Source organism: Oncorhynchus clarkii, chromosome 5 (genome assembly GCF_045791955.1).
Source record: "Oncorhynchus clarkii lewisi isolate Uvic-CL-2024 chromosome 5, UVic_Ocla_1.0, whole genome shotgun sequence".
Taxonomy (NCBI): Eukaryota; Metazoa; Chordata; class Actinopteri; order Salmoniformes; family Salmonidae; genus Oncorhynchus; species Oncorhynchus clarkii.
In genome coordinates this window covers 7,894,046-7,915,066 of record NC_092151.1, presented here as the reverse complement: position 1 = coordinate 7,915,066, position 21,021 = coordinate 7,894,046, and the positions used below count along the sequence as shown (strand labels likewise).

At 44.3% G+C, this 21,021-nt stretch overlaps 1 protein-coding gene across 1 annotated transcript in view; it reads right to left on the bottom strand.

Annotated features, from left to right (window-relative positions):
* The window catches only part of LOC139408286 (MAPK associated protein 1), a 174,192-nt gene that overhangs the window by 52,557 nt on the left and 100,614 nt on the right, over positions 1-21,021 (bottom strand). The window contains exons 8-9 of the mRNA XM_071151996.1: positions 1,355-1,462; positions 497-637 (exon numbers count right to left, since the gene is read on the bottom strand). Of these exons, the coding sequence (XP_071008097.1) occupies positions 497-637; positions 1,355-1,462 (249 nt within the window). The remainder of the gene's footprint in view (positions 1-496; positions 638-1,354; positions 1,463-21,021) is intronic.

Sequence of the window (21,021 nt, the reverse complement as noted above, 5' to 3'; positions counted from 1 at the left end):
GTGGGGGGGAGCAGGGTCGGGCCAGTGTGGGGTGGTGGGACCAGGGTCGGGCCAGTGTGGGGTAGGGGTCGGGCCAGCAGGGTCGGGCCAGTGTGGGGTGGGGGGGAGCAGGGTCGGGCCAGTGTGGGGTGGGGGGGAGCAGGGTCGGGCCAGTGTGGGGTGGGGGGGAGCAGGGTCGGGCCAGTGTGGGGTGGGGGGAGAGCAGGGTCGGGCCAGTGTGGGGTGGGGGGGGAGCAGGGTCGGGCCAGTGTGGGGTGGGGGTAGTAGGGTTGGGGTGTGGGGTGGGGGTAGTAAGGTTGGGCCAGTGTGGGGTGGAGGTAGTAGGTTTGGGCCAGTGTGGGGTGGAGGTAGTAGGGTTGGGCCAGTGTGGGGTGGGGGTAGTAGGTTTGGGCCAGTGTGGGGTGGAGGTAGTAGGGTTGGGGTGTGGGGTGGAGGTAGTAGGGTTGGGGTGTGGGGTGGAGGTAGTAGGGTTGGGGTGTGGGTAGGGAGTATTTACCGAGCTGTACATCAGTGGTGAAGCGGAGCTTGTGGATCATGCTGATCTTGAAGGACTTGTAGCGGTGGCTACTCAGCATGTCCTGCACCGTGGTGATGTCCATGGGAGGATCCTCCTCTGAACTGTCCTCTCCTCTGGAGCCTGACAGAGAGAACGGAGAGACAAACAGGGGGTGGGAAAGAGCAAGAAACAGGGGGGGGGGGGGGGGGGGGAGAGAGAACAAGGGGGTGGGAAAGAGAGAAATAGGGGTAGGAAAGAGAGAGAAAGAGGGGTAGGAAAGAGAAAGAGGGGTAGGAAAGAGAGAGGGGTAGGAAAGAGAGAGAAAGAGGGGTTGGGAAAGAGAGAGAAAGAGGGGGTCGAAAAGAGAGAGAAAGAAGGGGTCGGAAAGAGAGAGAAAGAGGGGATAGGAAAGAGAGAGAAAGAGGGGATAGGAAAGAGAGCGAGAAAGAGGGGGTGGGAGAGAGAGTGAGAAAGAGGGGGAGAGAGAGCGAGAAAGAGGGGGTGGGAGAGAGAGCAAGATAGAGGGGGTGGGAGAGAGAGAGAGAGAAAGAGGGGGTGGGAGAGAGAGAGAGAAAGAGAGGAGAAGAGAAAAACCAGAGACTACTTTCAAAACCAAGAGTAGGTGAAACCTTGCATTGAAGAAAAAGTTAAGCACAGACTATAAAAATATGTTCAGATGAGAGATATTCAGACCATTAGTGGTCTTGACTCTACCCAGGAGGATCCTCTGTGTAGGGTGAAGGTGCCCCTAGATGCTGATCTTGGGTCAGTTTTTTAAATTTCTGTCACTAATTGTTAAGGGCTACGGTTGGGGGAAGGTGAAGCTGATCCTAGATCACACCGGTGTAGAATACTCACTGTTTTCCCTGACCAGGCAGAACTCTAGGGTGCTCTGGCTCTCGAGGCTGCAGTCCAGATCCACGGGCACGTTGGGCTCCGTCTGCCTCTCCAGACGGTACATGGGACCTGTGGCAAAGCGAATACAGGGTCAAACGCAATGCAACAACCGACTCCACAGAGACCCATGGATTACCATATACAGTCGACTGCTAGGGCTATCTGTACACCTATACACACACCGGCTTTTAACGAGGAAGTGAAAATAACCGACAATACTTTTAACATCTTTTAAAGTTTACACTACGGTGTGATTTAGAATAGTTGATGTTTTGTGTACGTGCGTCTGTTGGACGTCGACAAAAACAACCCGAACCAAGACATGGGGAAACCGGGGAGAAAGGGATGAGGGCAGACAGAGGAAGAGGTGGAGGAAGGGATGAGGGCAGGCAGAGGAAGAGGTGGAGGTGGAGGAAGGGATGAGGGCAGGCAGAGGAAGAGGAGGAGGTGGAGGAAGGGATGAGGGCAGACAGAGGAAGAGGAGGTGGAGGAAGGGATGAAGGCAGGCAGAGGAAGAGGAGGAGGTGGAGGAAGGGATGAGGGCAGGCAGAAGAAGAGGAGGAGGTGGAGGAAGGGGAAATAGCGGGGGACAAGCAACAGAGATGCTCTTTGGCTCCCACTACACTCGTCAAGACCAAGGCCACAGGGGTCACAGCTCCTCTCTTCTTCCTATACCCACAATCCCATCCCCATCCTGGCCACTCCTTTGGTTCAGCTCAAACAAAAGGCTGCATTCAGCCTCTCCTTCCCTCTCTCTCTCTCTCCTCCCTCTCTCCCCCTCCCTCCCTTCCCTCTCCCCGTCCCTCCCTCCCTCTCTCCCTTCCCACTCCCCCTCCCTCCCTCCCTCCCTCTCTCCCTCCCCTCCCTCCCTCTCTCCCTTCCCCTCCCTCCCTCCCTTCCCTCTCCCTTCCTCCCTCCCTCCCTCCCTCCCTCTCTCCCTTCCCTCTCCCTCCCTCCCTCCCTTCCCTCTCGCTCTCCCCCTCCCTCCCTCTCTCCCCCTCCCTCTCTCTCCCCCTCCCTCTCTTCCCTCTCTCCCTCCCCCTCTCTCTCTCCCCCTCCCTCTCTCCCTTCCCTCTCCCTCCCTCCCCCCTCCCTCTCTCCCCTCCCCTCTCCCTCCCTCCCCCCTCCCTCTCTCCCCTCCCCCCCCCCCTCCCTCTCTCTCTCCCCTCCCTCCCTCCCCTCCCTCCCTCTCGCTCTCCCCCCTCCCTCCCTCTCTCCCCCTCCCTTTCCTCTCCCCCTCCCTCCCTCCCTCTCTCTCTCTCCTCCCCCCAGTCTCTATTCATCTCTGGCTCCAGGCATGTCAAGGTCAGCGCTCCACCTCCGTATTTAGACGGCCGTAACCGGGAGCCCAATTAGATTCGCAGACCTTTTATTTTCTTTGTGGTGACTCCGAGCTTCCATAATGGGGACCCATTTTTAGGTGACCTCTTTGGGCCCAGGAGATGCAATTATATCCCCTCGGAAAACGACCAACAAAGAAATAAAGTCAAACTGTACGTCGGTAACAGAAGAAACGATACTAGATGAGGGACAGGGAGTCGGCTGCTCCAGCTTTTTGCTGTTACTCTTTAGAGTTTGACGGGGCCGGCTCTCTCCAGCGCAGATATGCAAGAGCAGGAAATACAGACGCAAAAGTACACATTGGATAAAGCACAACCGAAAATGTCCACTGAAGTTAGGTGACATTTTGCATTCTGTCTGCAAGGCCCCCCGCCCCCCCCCCCAAAAAATATGCACTCTACCAGTGATCAGTCAAGCGGTTGATTTGCTCGGGAAAGATTTCATTTATGACATGTAGACGTGGTGATGTCATAGTTTTTTTTTTTTTTTACAAAAACCAGAGAGTCTTTAAAAAAAAAGAAGTATCAGCGACAAAAGAGAGATTCAATTAACAAGTAACTGGTTGATGTGAAACAGGCACATCGTATTATATCTAAAGATATAATTTTAATCAAATTTGTCCTTCAGAATCAATACATGTTGCTTCTGAAAGATGGCACAGGATGTAAGACATTCCCGGTGGTTGGTTATCTCTATCTGAAAGGCCCTAGCCGTCCAACCCGCCCAGCAATGTTCCCATGTTATGTAACGGTGGCCTAAAAGAAAATTCACCAAGAAGAGAGGGTGGAATGCATTCCCAATTCTTCTCTTACTTTCTTTCTCACAATAAAAAAATAAAAATAAAAAAAATTATAGTAAAAGAAGTAAAATTCTATGTCGGGAAAAAGACTTTGGGCAATATTTACCCTTTCTCATATACCGCGGGTTTTCCAAAATGCCACCCGAGCCTCAGCGAGCCATCAAAAGAATATGCCTTGAAGTCCTGGGAGCGTTTCGTCACAAGGTAAACAAACATGAACGTTGCGAGAAGCAGCTGTATCATAGTGGTGGGTCAAATATTGTAATGTTACCCTAATCATTCGCTCTAATCACCGTTTGACCTCAGAGCAGCGAAATCTTCGCTACAACTTTGAATTGGGTGTAGAATACGCTAGAAGGTGCAGGAGAATTGTACCCCGGTGTCTTCGGTAGAGAGGCCGCGAACCTCGAGGGGGGGGGGGGGGGGGTCACTGCTTAGATGTGGAGTCGGAGTGGAGGGCGAAAGAGTGTGACTAATGGCGAACACGGAAAATGACCTTTTCGCTTTCCTGCATGACGCGGAGCACGATGGTGAGCGGCTGGGGCGAGCCTTAATAAAGGACATGACCACCAGGATAAAAAAAAATGCCAAATCCCGACAAAAACCCTGAGAGGAAAAGATGCCCTGCCTTGGTGTGTGTGTGTGTAATACGTTTGTTACCGTGTGTGTGTGTGTGTGTGTATAATATGTTTGTTACTGGGTGAGCGTGTGTGTGTGTGTGTGTGTGTGTATAATATGTTTGTTACTGGGTGAGCGTGTGTGTGTGTGTGTGTGTGTGTGTGTGTGTGTGCGTGTATAATATGTTTGTTACTGGGTGAGCGTGTGTGTGTGTGTGTGTGTGTGTGTGTGTATAATATGTTTGTTACTGGGTGAGCGTGTGTGTGTGTGTGCGTGTATAATATGTTTGTTACTGGGTGAGCGTGTGTGTGTGTGTGTGTGTGTGTGTGTGTGTGTGTGTGTGTATAATATGTTTGTTACTGGGTGAACGTGTGTGTGTGTGTGTGTGTGTGTATAATATGTTTGTTACTGGGTGAGCGTGTGTGTGTGTGTGCGTGTATAATATGTTTGTTACTGGGTGAACGTGTGTGTGTGTGTGTGTGTGTGTGTGTGTGTGTGTATAATATGTTTGTTACTGGGTGAGCGTGTGTGTGCGTGTATAATATGTTTGTTACTGGGTGAATGTGTGTGTGTGTGTGTGTGTGTGTGTGTGTGTGTGTGTGTGTGTGTGTGTGTGTGTGTGTGTGTATAATATGTTTGTTACTGGGTGAACGTGTGTGTTTATAATACCGGTGAAAGGACGGTGTAGGTGTGAGCTAACTGCGCAGTTCATAGGAGTAAAACCAACTCGCACAACTAAAATGAAACGATGACTGAAACTGAACGCTGTAAAGAAAACTGCCATCCTCATTTAAGCCTGGGTGCAACTAACATCTGATTGGTTAACGAGACCGGCTCCATCAGGCCAACTGCCCATCATGTAGTTTTACTGTTTACAATACTTTTCTATACATTCATTCATTGTTCACATACAAAAATGAACAACCAAAAATGTAAATAAATTTAAAAAGTAACACCCTTTTTTTTTTTGCCTTTCGTGAACTAACGGTTCACTTTTTCCTATTAGCTGATAGCTATTTTATTGAGGAAATATACACTTAGTATAACTGAGATGTGGTTGTCTCGCCTGGCCATCTTAAGATGAATGAACCAATCGTAAACAGCTCTGGATTAAAGCGTCTGTTTAATGACTAACATGTAGAAACATACAAAAAAATATGTTAAAAAATGTGGACACACAGTTGACTCTCAAACACAAATAGACACACCTACTCACGTTAGACAAAGGCAAGGTGCACACACACACACACACACACACAAACCCCCCCCCCCCCCCCGAGCTTCAGACCTCATCTGCAGTTCAGACACACGCGTCGTCCTAGGCCCAGCCATCACCTCCTCCCCAAATGTCACCACAGTTTGCTCGATAATGTGCTCGAGCCCCATTCAATACCCCCTTATCTTCTGGCACAGACCCACCCGTTTTATATTCCCCCCCCCCTCTCACCTTCACACACCACGTCATATTTCATATCATTTAGAGCATCCACGTCGGGCCACTTCATTCAGTTCACCTTTTATAAAACATGTCGGGTTGCAGGGTGATTTTGTTTCTTCATGTGATATTTTGGGGGACGTTTGAGTGTTTCGAACGTCCTTATGGACTGAGGCCCATCTGATTATAAGCAGATTTAGTGGAGGGGAGAAAGGAGTGGAGAGAGGGGAGTGGAGAGAGGGGAGTGGAGAGAGGGCTGTCGGTGATAAGCACTCTGCCCTTAAGGAAGGAGAGGTCGTGTCACCTTGCAGAGTACCGAGATGAATTTCATACATAAAATGGCCGCATGGCTACATTCAATTGGATCCCGGGTCTGTCTAGACGAATTCTGAACAGCGCGTTATGATGAAGTATGTTTGGTTCCTGGCAATTCTTCACTGTTGCTGTTGGTTTGACCTAACGGGTGTTTGGTAGAACTGGGATTAACACGATCAGTCAAGGAGAGCACATTTATGTTAAGCTCCCGCTATAGACAAAAAGGAATGGAAAGATGCTACTATGCAAAAGGATTCTGTGAAAAAGGTCACTTCATCAGCCAATGAAACCTAAAATGGCCAATACCAGTATTTTTTTGGAGCAAACTCAGACCGTTGATCCCATTTTATACGGAAACCACTGGAGGTAAAAAAAAATAAAAAATATATATAAAAAAATATTTTTTTTGTAAAAAACGCAGAGGTAATTATTCAAGCACGAAAAGATGGCGAGACCTTGAACTCTTATTGTGAAAAGAAAGCGAAGGAGAGATTGAAAGAGAGCATGAGAGACAAAGAAGATTGGAAAAGAGTCTCACTCTAGTGAGTAAATAAATAATCAATACTCATCTAAATGTAAATGAGAGAGTAGCCCTCTCTTTGATGGTGTGTGTGTGTGTGTGTGAGAAAGAGAGAGAGGTGGTGTTTGGGGTTATCAACCAGACCATTTTCCACAGACACTGGGGCCACAACCTAATCACCATCACTCAGGTTCCTGGACTGCAAAATGGATCTAGAAATAAATCCAAAGCATCACCTGAGCTCCCACCATGCTAGCCAGGTCAGGCAAGGAGGCCACGCTCCACTGGACTCAAAGGGTTCTCTCTGTGAGATTTGGTGGGTGTCTGTGTAGACGTATGGGAGCGTTGGTAATGGCACCAGATAGAGCAGGTACCGAGTGAAAATGAAAAGGGGATCGGGACTAAGCCCTATGGTACTCCATTGTATCTCTTTACAGAAGAGGCATGCGTCGACCTTTGACCACCTGTTTTGCAGATGGCTGAAAAGGATCAGAAGTGCCACTGCTCGGGGAAGACAACGCAAAAATGTTGAGGGCAAAGGTTACACATACGGCGTAGTCTAACACCAACATTTTGAGCGAAAAATAAATAACAAATAATCATAATTTGGGCAGTCTTACTGGAAAAAAATAAATCACAAGGGTGCACGTTTTTGTGAGAACATCTGTGGGTGACTATACTCCCGAGAGGAACACATTGGTTTTTAAAAACAAGGACATAAAAGACCATACTCTGGGATGCCCCCATGAACACAAACACATGTAGAGAAGACATGTAGCTAAAGTTGACAGGGAACACTTAAAAGAGGACATGTGCTCAAAAGTAGCTAGATACAGTATAACTTCAAGCTATACAGTATGTCCTAGACGATATGGTGTGTCTGACCAATAGAGAGCCAGAGTGTTGGTGTGTCTGACCAACAGAGAGCCAGAGTGTTGGTGTGTCTGACCAATAGAGAGACAGAGTGTTGGTGTGTCTGACCAATAGAGAGCCAGAGTGTTGGCGTGTCTGACCAATAGAGAGCCAGAGTGTTGGTGTGTCTGACCAACAGAGAGCCAGAGCGTTGGTGTGTCTGACCAATAGAGAGCCAGAGTGTTGGTGTGTCTGACCAACAGAGAGCCAGAGCGTTGGTGTGTCTGACCAATAGAGAGCCAGAATGTTGGTGTGTCTAACCAACAGAGAGCCAGAGCGTTGGTGTGTCTGACCAATAGAGAGCCAGAATGTTGGTGTGTCTGACCAACAGAGAGCCAGAGCGTTGGTGTGTCTGACCAATAGAGAGCCAGAGTGTTGGTGTGTCTGACCAATAGAGAGCCAGAGTGTTGGTGTGTCTGACCAACAGAGAGCCAGAGCGTTGGTGTGTCTGACCAATAGAGAGCCAGAATGTTGGTGTGTCTGACCAATAGAGAGCCAGAGTGTTGGTGTGTCTGACCAACAGAGAGCCAGAGTGTTGGTGTGTCTGACCAATAGAGAGCCAGAGTGTTGGTGTGTCTGACCAACAGAGAGCCAGAGTGTTGGTGTGTCTGACCAATAGAGAGCCAGAGTGTTGGTGTGTCTGACCAACAGAGAGCCAGTGTGTTGGTGTGTCTGACCAACAGAGAGCCAGAATGTTGGTGTGTCTGACCAACAGAGAGCCAGAGCGTTGGTGTGTCTGACCAACAGAGAGCCAGAGCGTTGGTGTGTCTGAGTGTGGTATAGTGTCCGCTGAGCTCACTGTTATCGTAATGATTATCTGTTATTATCTTTAATCGCCGGCACATTATACAGTCAGTGTCGTGTTACCCACAAGGAGGAAGATTCTCCATTAAAATGGCTGCCTTGCTTGGCATGGCTAGACATTCAGAAATACTCTGTCTTCCCTTTTCCTTTTGTGCACTCTTTCGCACTTAACCTATTAAATTCCCAGAGGAACTGGCAACCCTCTGCTTCTATTCACAGGCAGCTCTCACCTGAAACGAGAGCTAAAAGTGACACTTTTGAAGACGTAAAAGCCTAAATCTGGAACCGTTATAGGGATATTGGCCCCCCCCACTCAATAGCTGTGGAAGAGCCCCCCCCCCCTCCCCCCCCTCCCCCCCTCCCCTGTTTCTGAAAGGTTTGGGGGAGCTGGTGATGTAGTTTACCTCAGGAGACCGTGAGGTATTTATCCTTCGCCAAGGCGCTGCAGAGGGGCTTTCATGATTAAACAAGTTCAAGTTTTTTTTCTTCCTTTCCGTCAAATGAGCAATTGGGAACGCTTTGACGAATTAGATCATTTCAAACACTTTTGTGGGAAGAACTCTCATTGGGCACTGTGTGTGTGTGTGTGTGTGTGTGTGTGTGTGTGTGTGTGTGTGTGTGTGTGTGTGTGTGTGTGTGTGTGTGTGCACGTGCGTCTTATGCGCGAGCATGAACATCTGTGTCTTAAGGGTAGGGGGCTGTAGAATAATATTTATTCCCGTAGTCATTGAGGAAATTTCAGTAAAATTGGGGACAGGTTTCAGTTGCAATCCAAGAGGTTTCCTCTGGTCCCAATTCTCATAACTATTCCCGTAACTATGACTTCACACTTCAAGCAAAAAGCCCCCAGAAAGTAAAAAAGTAGTCCTCCTTTATACTAGGGATGGACGATATATCGGTGAACGTATCGGAATCGGCCGATATTAGCTAAAAATGCCAACATCGGTATTGGCCGATGTCTATTCTTATCCGTATTTTTTTGAAGCGGCACTGTCGGTTAGGGGCTCGTAAGTAAGCATTTAACTGCAAGGTCTAAACATTGCTTGTATTCAGCGCATGTGACTAATAAAATTTGATTTGATGTCTAGTTTAACGTTGATGTTAAAGGTACCATTCATACCTATATAACGTAGTACATGACGTAATAACGCCACAGAATATTTTGCGCTACACGTGCAACACAGCATTTCGAACCTGGTCCACACAACGCCTGCTGTGTGAAACGAGCAGTCAACAAGTCATTTGAAAGAGTAAGAACATTTCAGGGAGACAACTCAAAGGCGAAATCCATTAAAGCCAAGATAATGGAATTTCATTGCCCTTGACAATCAACCGTTACACCGGTACACACAACCGGCACCGGTACACACAACCAAGTTCGCTATTTTTCCGATGTTGTACAACCAGAGTTACACACAGTAATAGCGTCACTGCTATTAGCTTCACGACATACATACTATGGAACACCATTTTGGGTCTTTGTGTGTCAAAAAAAGATACAGTAGCACTGACAAAGCTGTACAAAATAGTCTGAAAACAAGTAAACATCGGCCACGAACGATGTGTTTACAATACAGAGTTGGTAATAAAGCATCATTTGTTCGACTGCAACTTCTGGGGTAGCTAGCTTTAGCTTGGTACCTAGCCAACACCAATACAAACCGATTGAAAACAATGACCCGTAGAAACTGCAGTCATTTTCATAATTCTTAGCAATGATTTAGGAATCCCTGTGAGTAAGTATTAGCTAGGTTGCCACTTGTTGTTGGCCGAATTGAAATTGAACTTCAGTTCATGACAATAAATAGCTAGCCAGCTACTTAACCCGGTTGCCCAAAGCTAACATTATAAGCAGCCAGCTAGCTTCATCTGGCTAGTGAAGCTCGACCGGACCGGGGTATGTGTTGGAAGCTAGCCACAATAAGGATTAGGCACAATAGCGGAATTTCCGGTTTGCCTTCAAAATAAATGTAATTGACAGTGATGCAAATTAATACAAATAGTAGAATTATGCAATACTTTTATTTTGAAAGCTAACCGCAAAGTCCACTATTATGGCTAATCCTTATTGAAGGCTTTCAACTCTGTCAATCACCACATCCTCATCGGCAGACACGATAGCCTTGGTTTCTCAAATGATTGCCTCGCCTGGTTCACCAACTACTTCTCTGATAGAGTTCAGTGTGTCAAATCGGAGGGTCTGCTGTCCGCACCTCTGGCAGTGCCACAGGGTTCAATTCTTGGAACGACTCTCTTCTCTGTATACATCAATGATGTCGCTCTTGCTGCTGGTGAGTCTCTGATCCACCTCTACGCAGACGACACCATTCTGTATACTTCTGGCCCTTCTTTGGACACTGTGTTAACAACCCTCCAGACGAGCTTCAATGCCATACAACTCTCCTTCCGTGGCCTCCAATTGCTCTTAAATACAAGTAAAACTAAATGCATGCTTCAACCGATCGCTACCTGTACCTACCCGCCTGTCCAACATTACTACTCTGGACGGCTCTGACTTAAAATGTGGACAACTACAAATACCTAGATGTCTGGTTAGACTGTAAACTCTCCTTCCAGACTCACATCAAACATCTCCAATCCAAAGTTAAATCTAGAATTGGCTTCCTATTTCACAACAAAGCATCCTTCACTCATACTGCCAAACATACCCTCGTAAAACTGACCATCCTACCGATCCTCGACTTCGGCGATGTCATTGACAAAATAGCCTCCAATACCCTACTCAATAAATTGGATGCAGTCTATCACAGTGCCATCTGTTTTGTCACCAAAGCCCCATATACTACCCACCACTGCGACCTGTACTCTCAAGTTGGCTGGCCCTCGCTTCATACTCGTCGCCAAGGTCCAGGTCATCTACAAGATAAAGTCCCCCCTTATCTCAGCTCGCTGGTCACCATAGCAGCACCCACCTGTGGCACGCGCTCCAGCAGGTATATCTCTCTGGCCACCCCAAAAACCAATTCTTCCTTTGGCCGCCTCTCCTTACAGTTCTCTGCTGCCAATGACTGGAACGAACTACAAAAATCTCAAACTGGAAACACTTATCTCCCTCACTAGCTTTAAGCACCAACTGTCAGAGCAGCTCACAGATTACTGCACCTGTAAATAGCCCATCTATAATTTAGCCCAAACAACTACCTCTTCCCCTACTGTATTTATTTATTTAGCTCCTTTGTACCCCATTATTTTGCACATTCTTCCACTGCAAATCTTTCATTCCAGTGTTTTACTTGCTATATTGTATTTACTTTGCCACCATGGCCTTTTTTTGGTTGCCTTTACCTCCCTTATCTCACCTCATTTGCTCACATCGTATATAGACTTATATTTCTACTGTATTATTGACTGTATGTTTGTTTTACTCCATGTGTAACTCTGTGTTGTTGTATGTGTCGAACTGCTTTGCTTTATCTTGGCCAGGTCGCAATAACAAATTCTTATTTATGATGACGGCCTGGACCATGCTGGGCCAATTGTGCGCCACCCTTTGGGACTTCCAATCAATGTGATACAGCCTGGATTCGAACCAGGGACTGTAGTGACGCCTCTTGCACTGAGAGGCAATGCCTTAGACTGCTGCGTCCATGTGTGTGTTAACTATTTAACTGCACTAGAACGCTCCAAATATATATTTTAAATATCAGTTAACGGTATCGTTTTTTTTGGCAAGGAAAATATTGGATATTGGCCAAATCGGTGCATCACAATTATATATACATACAGTATTAGTCCTCTTTGTACCCACAGTATTAGTCCTCCTTTATACCCACAGTATTTGTCCTCCTTTATACCCACAGTATTAGTCCTCCTTTATACCCACAGTATTAGTCCTCTTTATACCCACTGTATTAGTCCTCCTTTATATCCACTGTATTAGTCCTCCTTTATACCCACAGTATTAGTCCTCCTTTGTACCCACAGTATTAGTCCTCCTTTGTACCCACAGTATTAGTCCTCCTTTATACCCACAGTATTAGTCCTCCTTTATACCCACAGTATTAGTCCTCCTTTATACCCACAGTATTAGTCCTCTTTATACCCACTGTATTAGTCCTCTTTATACCCCACTGTATTAGTCCTCCTTTATATCCACTGTATTAGTCCTCCTTTATACCCACCGTATTAGTCCTCCTTTATACCCACAGTATTAGTCCTCTTTATACCCCACTGTATTAGTACTCCTTTATACCCACAGTATTAGTCCTCCTTTATACCCACTGTATTAGTCCTCCTTTATACCCACAGTATTTGTCCTCCTTTATACCCACAGTATTAGTCCTCCTTTATACCCACAGTATTAGTCCTCTTTATACCCACTGTATTAGTCCTCCTTTATATCCACTGTATTAGTCCTCCTTTATACCCACAGTATTAGTCCTCATTTGTACCCACAGTATTAGTCCTCCTTTGTACCCACAGTATTAGTCCTCCTTTATACCCACAGTATTAGTCCTCCTTTATACCCACAGTATTAGTCCTCCTTTATACCCACAGTATTAGTCCTCCTTTATACCCACAGTATTAGTCCTCTTTATACCCACTGTATTAGTCCTCCTTTATACCCACAGGATTAGTCCTCCTTTATATCCACTGTATTAGTCCTCCTTTATACCCACAGTATTAGTCCTCCTTTATACCCACAGTATTAGTCCTCTTTATACCCCACTGTATTAGTCCTCCTTTATACCCACAGTATTAGTCCTCCTTTATATCCACTGTATTAGTCCTCCTTTATACCCACAGTATTAGTCCTCTTTATACCCACAGTATTAGTCCTCCTTTGTACCCACAGTATTAGTCCTCCTTTATACCCACAGTATTAGTCCTCCTTTGTACCCACTGTATTAGTCCTCCTTTATACCCATTGTATTAGTCCTCTTTGTACCTGCCGTATTAGTCCTCCTTTATACCCACAGTATTAGTCCTCTTTATACCCACTGTATTAGTCCTCTTTATACCCACAGTATTAGTCCTCCTTTATACCCACAGTATTAGTCATCTTTATACCCCACCGTATTAGTCCTCCTTTATACCTACAGTATTAGTCCTTTTTGTACCTGCCATATTAGTCCTCCTTTATACCCGCCATATTAGTCCTCCTTTATACCCACAGTATTAGTCCTCCTTTATACCCACTGTATTAGTCCTCCTTTATACCCACAGTATTAGTCCTCCTTTATACCCACTGTATTAGTCCTCCTTTATACCCACTGTATTAGTCCTCCTTTATACCCACAGTATTAGTCCTCCTTCATACCCACAGTATTAGTCCTCCTTTATACCCACAGGATTAGTCCTCCTTCATACCCACAGTATTAGTCCTCCTTTATACCCACTGTATTAGTCCTCCTTTATACCCACAGTATTAGTCCTCCTTTATACCCACTGTATTAGTCCTCCTTTATACCCACTGTATTAGTCCTCCTTTATACCCACAGTATAGTCCTCCTTTGTACCCACAGTATTAGTCCTCCTTTATACCCACAGTATTAGTCCTCCTTTATACCCACTGTATTAGTCCTCCTTTTTACCCACAGTATTAGTCCTCTTTATACCCACAGTATTAGTCCTCTTTATACCCACAGTATTAGTCATCCTTTATACACACAGTATTGTCCTCCTTTGTACCCACAGTATGAGTCCTCCTTTATACCCACTGTATTAGTCCTCCTTTATACCCACTGTATTAGTCCTCCTTTATATCCACTGTATTAGTCCTCTTTGTACCTGCCGTATTAGTCCTCTTTATACCCACAGTATTAGTCCTCTTTATACCCACAGTATTAGTCCTCTTTATACCCACTGTATTAGTCCTCTTTATACCCACAGTATTAGTCCTCCTTTATACCCACAGTATTAGTCCTCCTTTATACCCACAGTATTAGTCCTCATTTGTACCCACTGTATTAGTCCTTCTTTATACCCACAGTATTAGTCCTCCTTTGTACCCACTGTATTAGTCCTCCTTTATACCCACAGTATTAGTCCTCTTTATACCCACAGTATTAGTCCTCCTTTATACCCACAGTATTCGTCCTCCTTTATACCCACTGTATTAGTCCTCCTTTATACCCACTGTATTAGTCCTCCTTTGTACTCACAGTATTAGTCCTCCTTTATACCCACTGTATTAGTCCTCCTTTATACCCACTGTATTAGTCCTCTTTATACCCACAGTATTAGTCCTCTTTATACCCACTGTATTAGTCCTCTTTATACCCACAGTATTAGTCATCTTTATACCCACAGTATTAGTCCTCCTTTATACCCACAGTATTAGTCATCTTTATACCCCACCGTATTAGTCCTCCTTTATACCCAAGGTATTAGTCCTCCTTTATACCTACAGTATTAGTCCTTTTTGTACCTGCCATATTAGTCCTCTTTATACCCACAGTATTAGTCCTCCTTTATACCCACTGTATTAGTCCTCCTTTATACCCACAGTATTAGTCCTCCTTTATACCCACAGGATTAGTCCTCCTTCATACCCACAGTATTAGTCCTCCTTTATACCCACTGTATTAGTCCTCCTTTATACCCACAGTATTAGTCCTCTTTATACCCACAGTATTAGTCCTCCTTTATACCCACAGTATTAGTCCTCCTTTATACCCACTGTATTAGTCCTCCTTTATACCCACTGTATTAGTCCTCTTTATACCCACAGTATTAGTCCTCCTTTATACCCACAGTATTAGTCCTCCTTTGTACCCACAGTATTAGTCCTCCTTTATACCCACATTATTAGTCCTTCTTTGTACCCACTGTATTAGTCCAACTTCATACCCACAGTATTAGTCCTCCTTTATACCCACTGTATTAGTCCTCCTTTTTACCCACAGTATTAGTCCTCTTTATACCCACAGTATTAGTCCTCTTTATACCCACAGTATTAGTCCTCCTTTATACCCACAGTATTGTCCTCCTTTGTACCCACAGTATGAGTCCTCCTTTATACCCACTGTATTAGTCCTCCTTTATACCCACTGTATTAGTCCTCCTTTATATCCACTGTATTAGTCCTCTTTGTACCTGCCGTATTAGTCCTCTTTATACCCACAGTATTAGTCCTCTTTATACCCACAGTATTAGTCCTCTTTATACCCACTGTATTAGTCCTCTTTATACCCACTGTATTAGTCCTCCTTTATACCCACAGTATTAGTCCTCCTTTGTACCCACAGTATTAGTCCTCCTTTGTACCCACAGTATTAGTCCTCCTTTATACCCACAGTATTAGTCCTCCTTTATACCCACAGTATTAGTCCTCCTTTATACCCACAGTATTAGTCCTCCTTTATACCCACAGTATTAGTCCTCCTTTATACCCACAGTATTAGTCCTCCTTTATACCCACAGTATTAGTCCTCATTTTTACCCACTGTATTAGTCCTTCTTTATACCCACAGTATTAGTCCTCCTTTGTACCCCCTGTATTAGTCCTCCTTTATACCCACAGTATTAGTCCTCTTTATACCCACAGTATTAGTCCTCCTTTATACCCACAGTATTCGTCCTCCTTTATACCCACTGTATTAGTCCTCCTTTATACCCACTGTATTAGTCCTCCTTTGTACTCACAGTATTAGTCCTCCTTTATACCCACTGTATTAGTCCTCCTTTATACCCACTGTATTAGTCCTCTTTATACCCACAGTATTAGTCCTCTTTATACCCACTGTATTAGTCCTCTTTATACCCACAGTATTAGTCATCTTTATACCCACAGTATTAGTCCTCCTTTATACCCACAGTATTAGTCATCTTTATACCCCACCGTATTAGTCCTCCTTTATACCCAAGGTATTAGTCCTCCTTTATACCTACAGTATTAGTCCTTTTTGTACCTGCCATATTAGTCCTCTTTATACCCACAGTATTAGTCCTCCTTTATACCCACTGTATTAGTCCTCCTTTATACCCACAGTATTAGTCCTCCTTTATACCCACAGGATTAGTCCTCCTTCATACCCACAGTATTAGTCCTCCTTTATACCCACTGTATTAGTCCTCCTTTATACCCACAGTATTAGTCCTCCTTTATACCCACTGTATTAGTCCTCCTTTATACCCACAGTATTAGTCCTCCTTTGTACCCACTGTATTAGTCCTCCTTTATACCCACAGTATTAGTCCTCCTTTATACCCACTGTATTAGTCCTCCTTTATACCCACAGTATTAGTCCTCCTTTATACCCACAGTATTAGTCCTCCTTTATACCCACAGTATTAGTCCTCCTTTATACCCACTGTATTAGTCCTCCTTTATACCCACTGTATTAGTCCTCCTTTATACCCACAGTATTAGTCCTCTTTATACCCACAGTATTAGTCCTCCTTTATACCCACAGTATTAGTCCTCCTTTGTACCCACAGTATTAGTCCTCCTTTATACCCACATTATTAGTCCTTCTTTGTACCCACTGTATTAGTCCAACTTTATACCCACTGTATTAGTCCTCCTTTATACCCACAGTATTAGTCCTCCTTTATACCCACATTATTAGTCCTTCTTTGTACCCACTGTATTAGTCCTCCTTTATACGCACTGTATTAGTCCTCCTTTTTACCCACAGTATTAGTCCTCTTTATACCCACAGTATTAGTCCTCTTTATGCCCACAGTATTAGTCCTCCTTTTTACCCACAGTATTAGTCCTTTTTGTACCTGCCATATTAGTCCTCTTTATACCCACAGTATTAGTCCTCCTTTATACCCACTGTATTAGTCCTCCTTTATACCCACAGTATTAGTCCTCCTTTATACCCACTGTATTAGTCCTCCTTTATACCCACAGTATTAGTCCTCCTTTATACCCACTGTATTAGTCCTCCTTTATACCCACAGTATTAGTCCTCCTTTGTACCCACAGTATTAGTCCTCCTTTATACCCACAGTATTAGTCCTCCTTTGTACCCACAGTATTAGCCCTCCTTTGTACCCACAGTATTAGTCCTCCTTTATATCCACAGTATTAGTCCTCCTTTATACCCACAGTATTAGTCATCTTTATACCCCACCGTATTAGCCCTCCTTTGTACCCACAGTATTAGTCCTCCTTTATACCCACTGTATTAGTCCTCCTTTATACCCACAGTATTAGTCCTCCTTTGTACCCACAGTATTAGCCCTCCTTTGTACCTACAGTATTTGTCCTCCTTTATACCCACTGTATTAGTCCTCCTTTATACCCACAGTATTAGTCCTCCTTTATACCCACAGTATTAGTCCTCCTTTATACCGACAGTATTAGTCCTCCTTTGTACCCACAGTATTAGTCCTCCTTTATACCCACAGTATTAGTCCTCCTTTATACCCACATTATTAGTCCTCCTTTGTACCCACTGTATTAGTCCTCCTTTATACCCACAGTATTAGTCCTCTTTATACCCACTGTATTAGTCCTCCTTTGTACCCACAGTATTAGTCCTCCTTTGTACCCACTGTATTAGTCCTCTTTAATACTGTGGGTATAAAGGAGGACTAATACAGTGGATATAAAGGAGGACTAATACAGTGGGGTATAAAGAGGACTAATACAGTGGGTATAAAGGAGGACTAATACTGTGGGATATAAAAGAGCTCACGTCTGGGAGGGGGAGGTTTGAAAAAAGAGCTAAATTCTGGGAGAGGGAGGGTTAACCAATATTATCTATATTATCTCTTATCTATATTATTGGACTTCAGCTATTTGGGCTTATTCATAATTATATAACCCTTTACCCTGCTAGGAATTGGCCTCCATTGAATTGGCCTCCGTTGAATTGAGTTTGAGTTTATTTTATTTTTACAGGGACAGTGCACATTAATCAACGTTTTAGTAAAAGTGCCAGCCGGCTAATTTTCAACCACAGTCCCTGGGTAGGTCATTAAAAACAATAACAATACAGACAATCAATGAGCAGTGAGCACATTGGCCTCGATTAAAATGTTTCTTACAGAAGAAATATGAAATACATAAGCATGGTAGGGAACAGTTTGGCGATCATGGGAAAATTATTAGACCAAAGTTTACGACAACAGTTCACCTGACACAAGACTGAATCTAAACATTTACTCTGTTAATTTTACGTGCATTTTACATTTACTGTACTTTTTGCCACATTTGTCAATATCGAAACCTGAAAATACTCTGGATAGATTCAGTAAAATTAGTGGTAGGAACAGCATAAGATAAAAAAAAATGACAAGAGTTTGAGTGAGAGGACTAACCTGAGTCTCTAAGTGGACACACACCTCTCCAAAGTGGGCACAGTTCCTAAGTCATTTCAATGCGTTTTTATGACTCAAAGAAGACTCTTTCACTATAAAGGTGCTTATTTGAGCTCTCCTAGCTCTGCCGTTGAGGAACTACAGGAAGCACACTTGTAGTTGTTTTGATCACAGCCCTGCGTCCTCGTCATCACACAATTACTGTTGTTGTTCACTCAATCCAAAAACGGCCCATTATAAAGCGCAATCGGGGTCAGGTGGGCCTCGTTTTAAACGTTTCTTCTATTGCCAACAAGACCAGTTAAGCTCTAAAATACTATGTTACAGAGTTGGGCTTTCACAATTCAATTCAGAGAAACAGATTGTAATTTTGATGAGCATAGAAAGAGGTCATGAGAGCATTCAGGTGCCGTGTTCCACAGTGAATTTATCACAATACATCAAACAGACTCATTCTGTTCTGAACGACCCAGGGTATAACACCATGTCATCTGGTAACTGTTCATCAAACAGACTCATTCTGTTCTGAACGACCCAGGGTATCACACCATGTCATCTGGTTACTGTTCAAACAGACTCATTCTGATCTGAACGACCCAGGGTATAACACCATGTCATCTGGTAACTGTTCAAACAGACTCATTCTGATCTGAACGACCCAGGGTATAACACCATGTCATCTGGTAACTGTTCAAACAGACTCATTCTGTTCTGAACGACCCAGGGTATCACACCATGTCATCTGGTAACTGTACAACAAACAGTCTCATTCTGTTCAGAACGACCCAGGGTATCACACCATGTCATCTGGTAACTGTTCATCAAACAGACTCATTCTGTTCTGAACGACCCAGGGTATGAAGCCATGTCATCTGGTAACTGTTCAAACAGACTCATTCTGTTCAGAACGACCCAGGGTATCACACCATGTCATCTGGTTACTGTTCATCAAACAGACTCATTTTGTTCTGAACGACCCAGGGTATCACACCATGTCATCTGGTAACTGTTCAAACAGACTCATTCTGATCTGAACGACCCAGGGTATAACACCATGTCATCTGGTAACTGTTCATCAAACAGACTCATTCTGTTCTGAACGACCCAGGGTATGAAGCCATGTCATCTGGTAACTGTATAACTAACATAGTGATCATAAACGTTGAACTATATATTCCATCAGTTTTATGATGTGGAAATGTGAAGTGCACATTTGGACTCACAAGTGTTTGGTTTGTTTGTATGACATCAAAGCGATATTTATTATATCCTCAACGTCTCATCTTTCAAAATACATAGAGTCGCCTAATTTACAGCATTTCCCTCCCTCAGACAACAAAACATTTGCCAAAGTTGCCTAATTATCAGGTGAGTTCGGGGCAACTGCTTGGTCACACAGTGCTCAGGTTCAGAACTTCTTTCAGTCAAAACCCCATACAGAGCTGTGAAGAGCAGAGCCTGAACTCTGGCGTCATTTCTAGCAGGCCACTGTACAGCCACTGCGTTCCAATTTTGGCGATTTATCAGTGACCAAATCTGCCATTTCCAACCTGTATACGAATTACGAGTCTAAAGGATAGATGTTTTCAGACGGGTATATGGAATTGGTGTGATATCCAGACATCAAACCTCTGATGGGGTCTTAGGACTTGACATTTCTAAAGGGTGGAGTTTTTTTTTTTATGAAAGGGGGTTGAAGGTTTTAACATTTGTACCACCACAACACTTATGGACAGAGGTGGCCGACACAAGGAAGTTGTGTTGCAAAAACAGAATTTCACTCTCCATATTTCAGGTCCAAATTCTAACACAAACAGATTGGTTCATAATCAACAACAACAACAACAACAACAAAAACTCTAAATAAACAAAAATCAATGTAGAAATGGTACAGCAAGACGCTCTTCTACTTTTTAGAAGCAGGGCGCTGAAATGAAAGATTCAGTCATCGGCAAAGCACATCCACTTCAACTCACTTAGCAAAGCATGTCCCGAGAACAGTGGTTCATTCAATTTTCATGGAGTTAAATGGAACTCTGCTTTTAGTAGCCAGAGGCTATGCATACTATTACATTCCTAAAGAAGGCTTTTAGCACAAATTGCATTTATAATAGGATATAAGTTCAAGACACAAACTTCTTCTTCTTTTAACTTCTACTAATAGCTGTGTAGCACTGCATTTTGGGATACAAATTTTCTTTTCTTTTTTTTTCTTCTCCAATTCGGTCCAATTTGAGAAGACAAAGACAACAAGATGGTTGTCTTGGTGCAAGGACATTGAACACGATATCCCCAAGAAAAATGAAGAAAAAAACAAAAACAAACACTACAGCAAAAAGGGGTAGGACCAAGCCACTGGCAAGGTTAGTGTTGTGGAGAGGTTAGCTCCGTTTGAGGGAGCTAGTTAGGGGATTGCTAATGTCTTCATCACTCTAGGCCCTGGTAGACAGTAGGCTGAGGTCTCAACCAATAGAAAAGAAAATAGGCAGACATGCCATGGCCTTGTCCAGTCTTAAGGGGATCGTCGCCATCATCGCCACCATCATCATCATCATCATCATCATCAAACATTGTCTTCAGTGGTTGTGACAGCAAACCACGGAGGATGGAGGAGGTCATTAGAACGGGAGGGGGGGGGGGGGGCA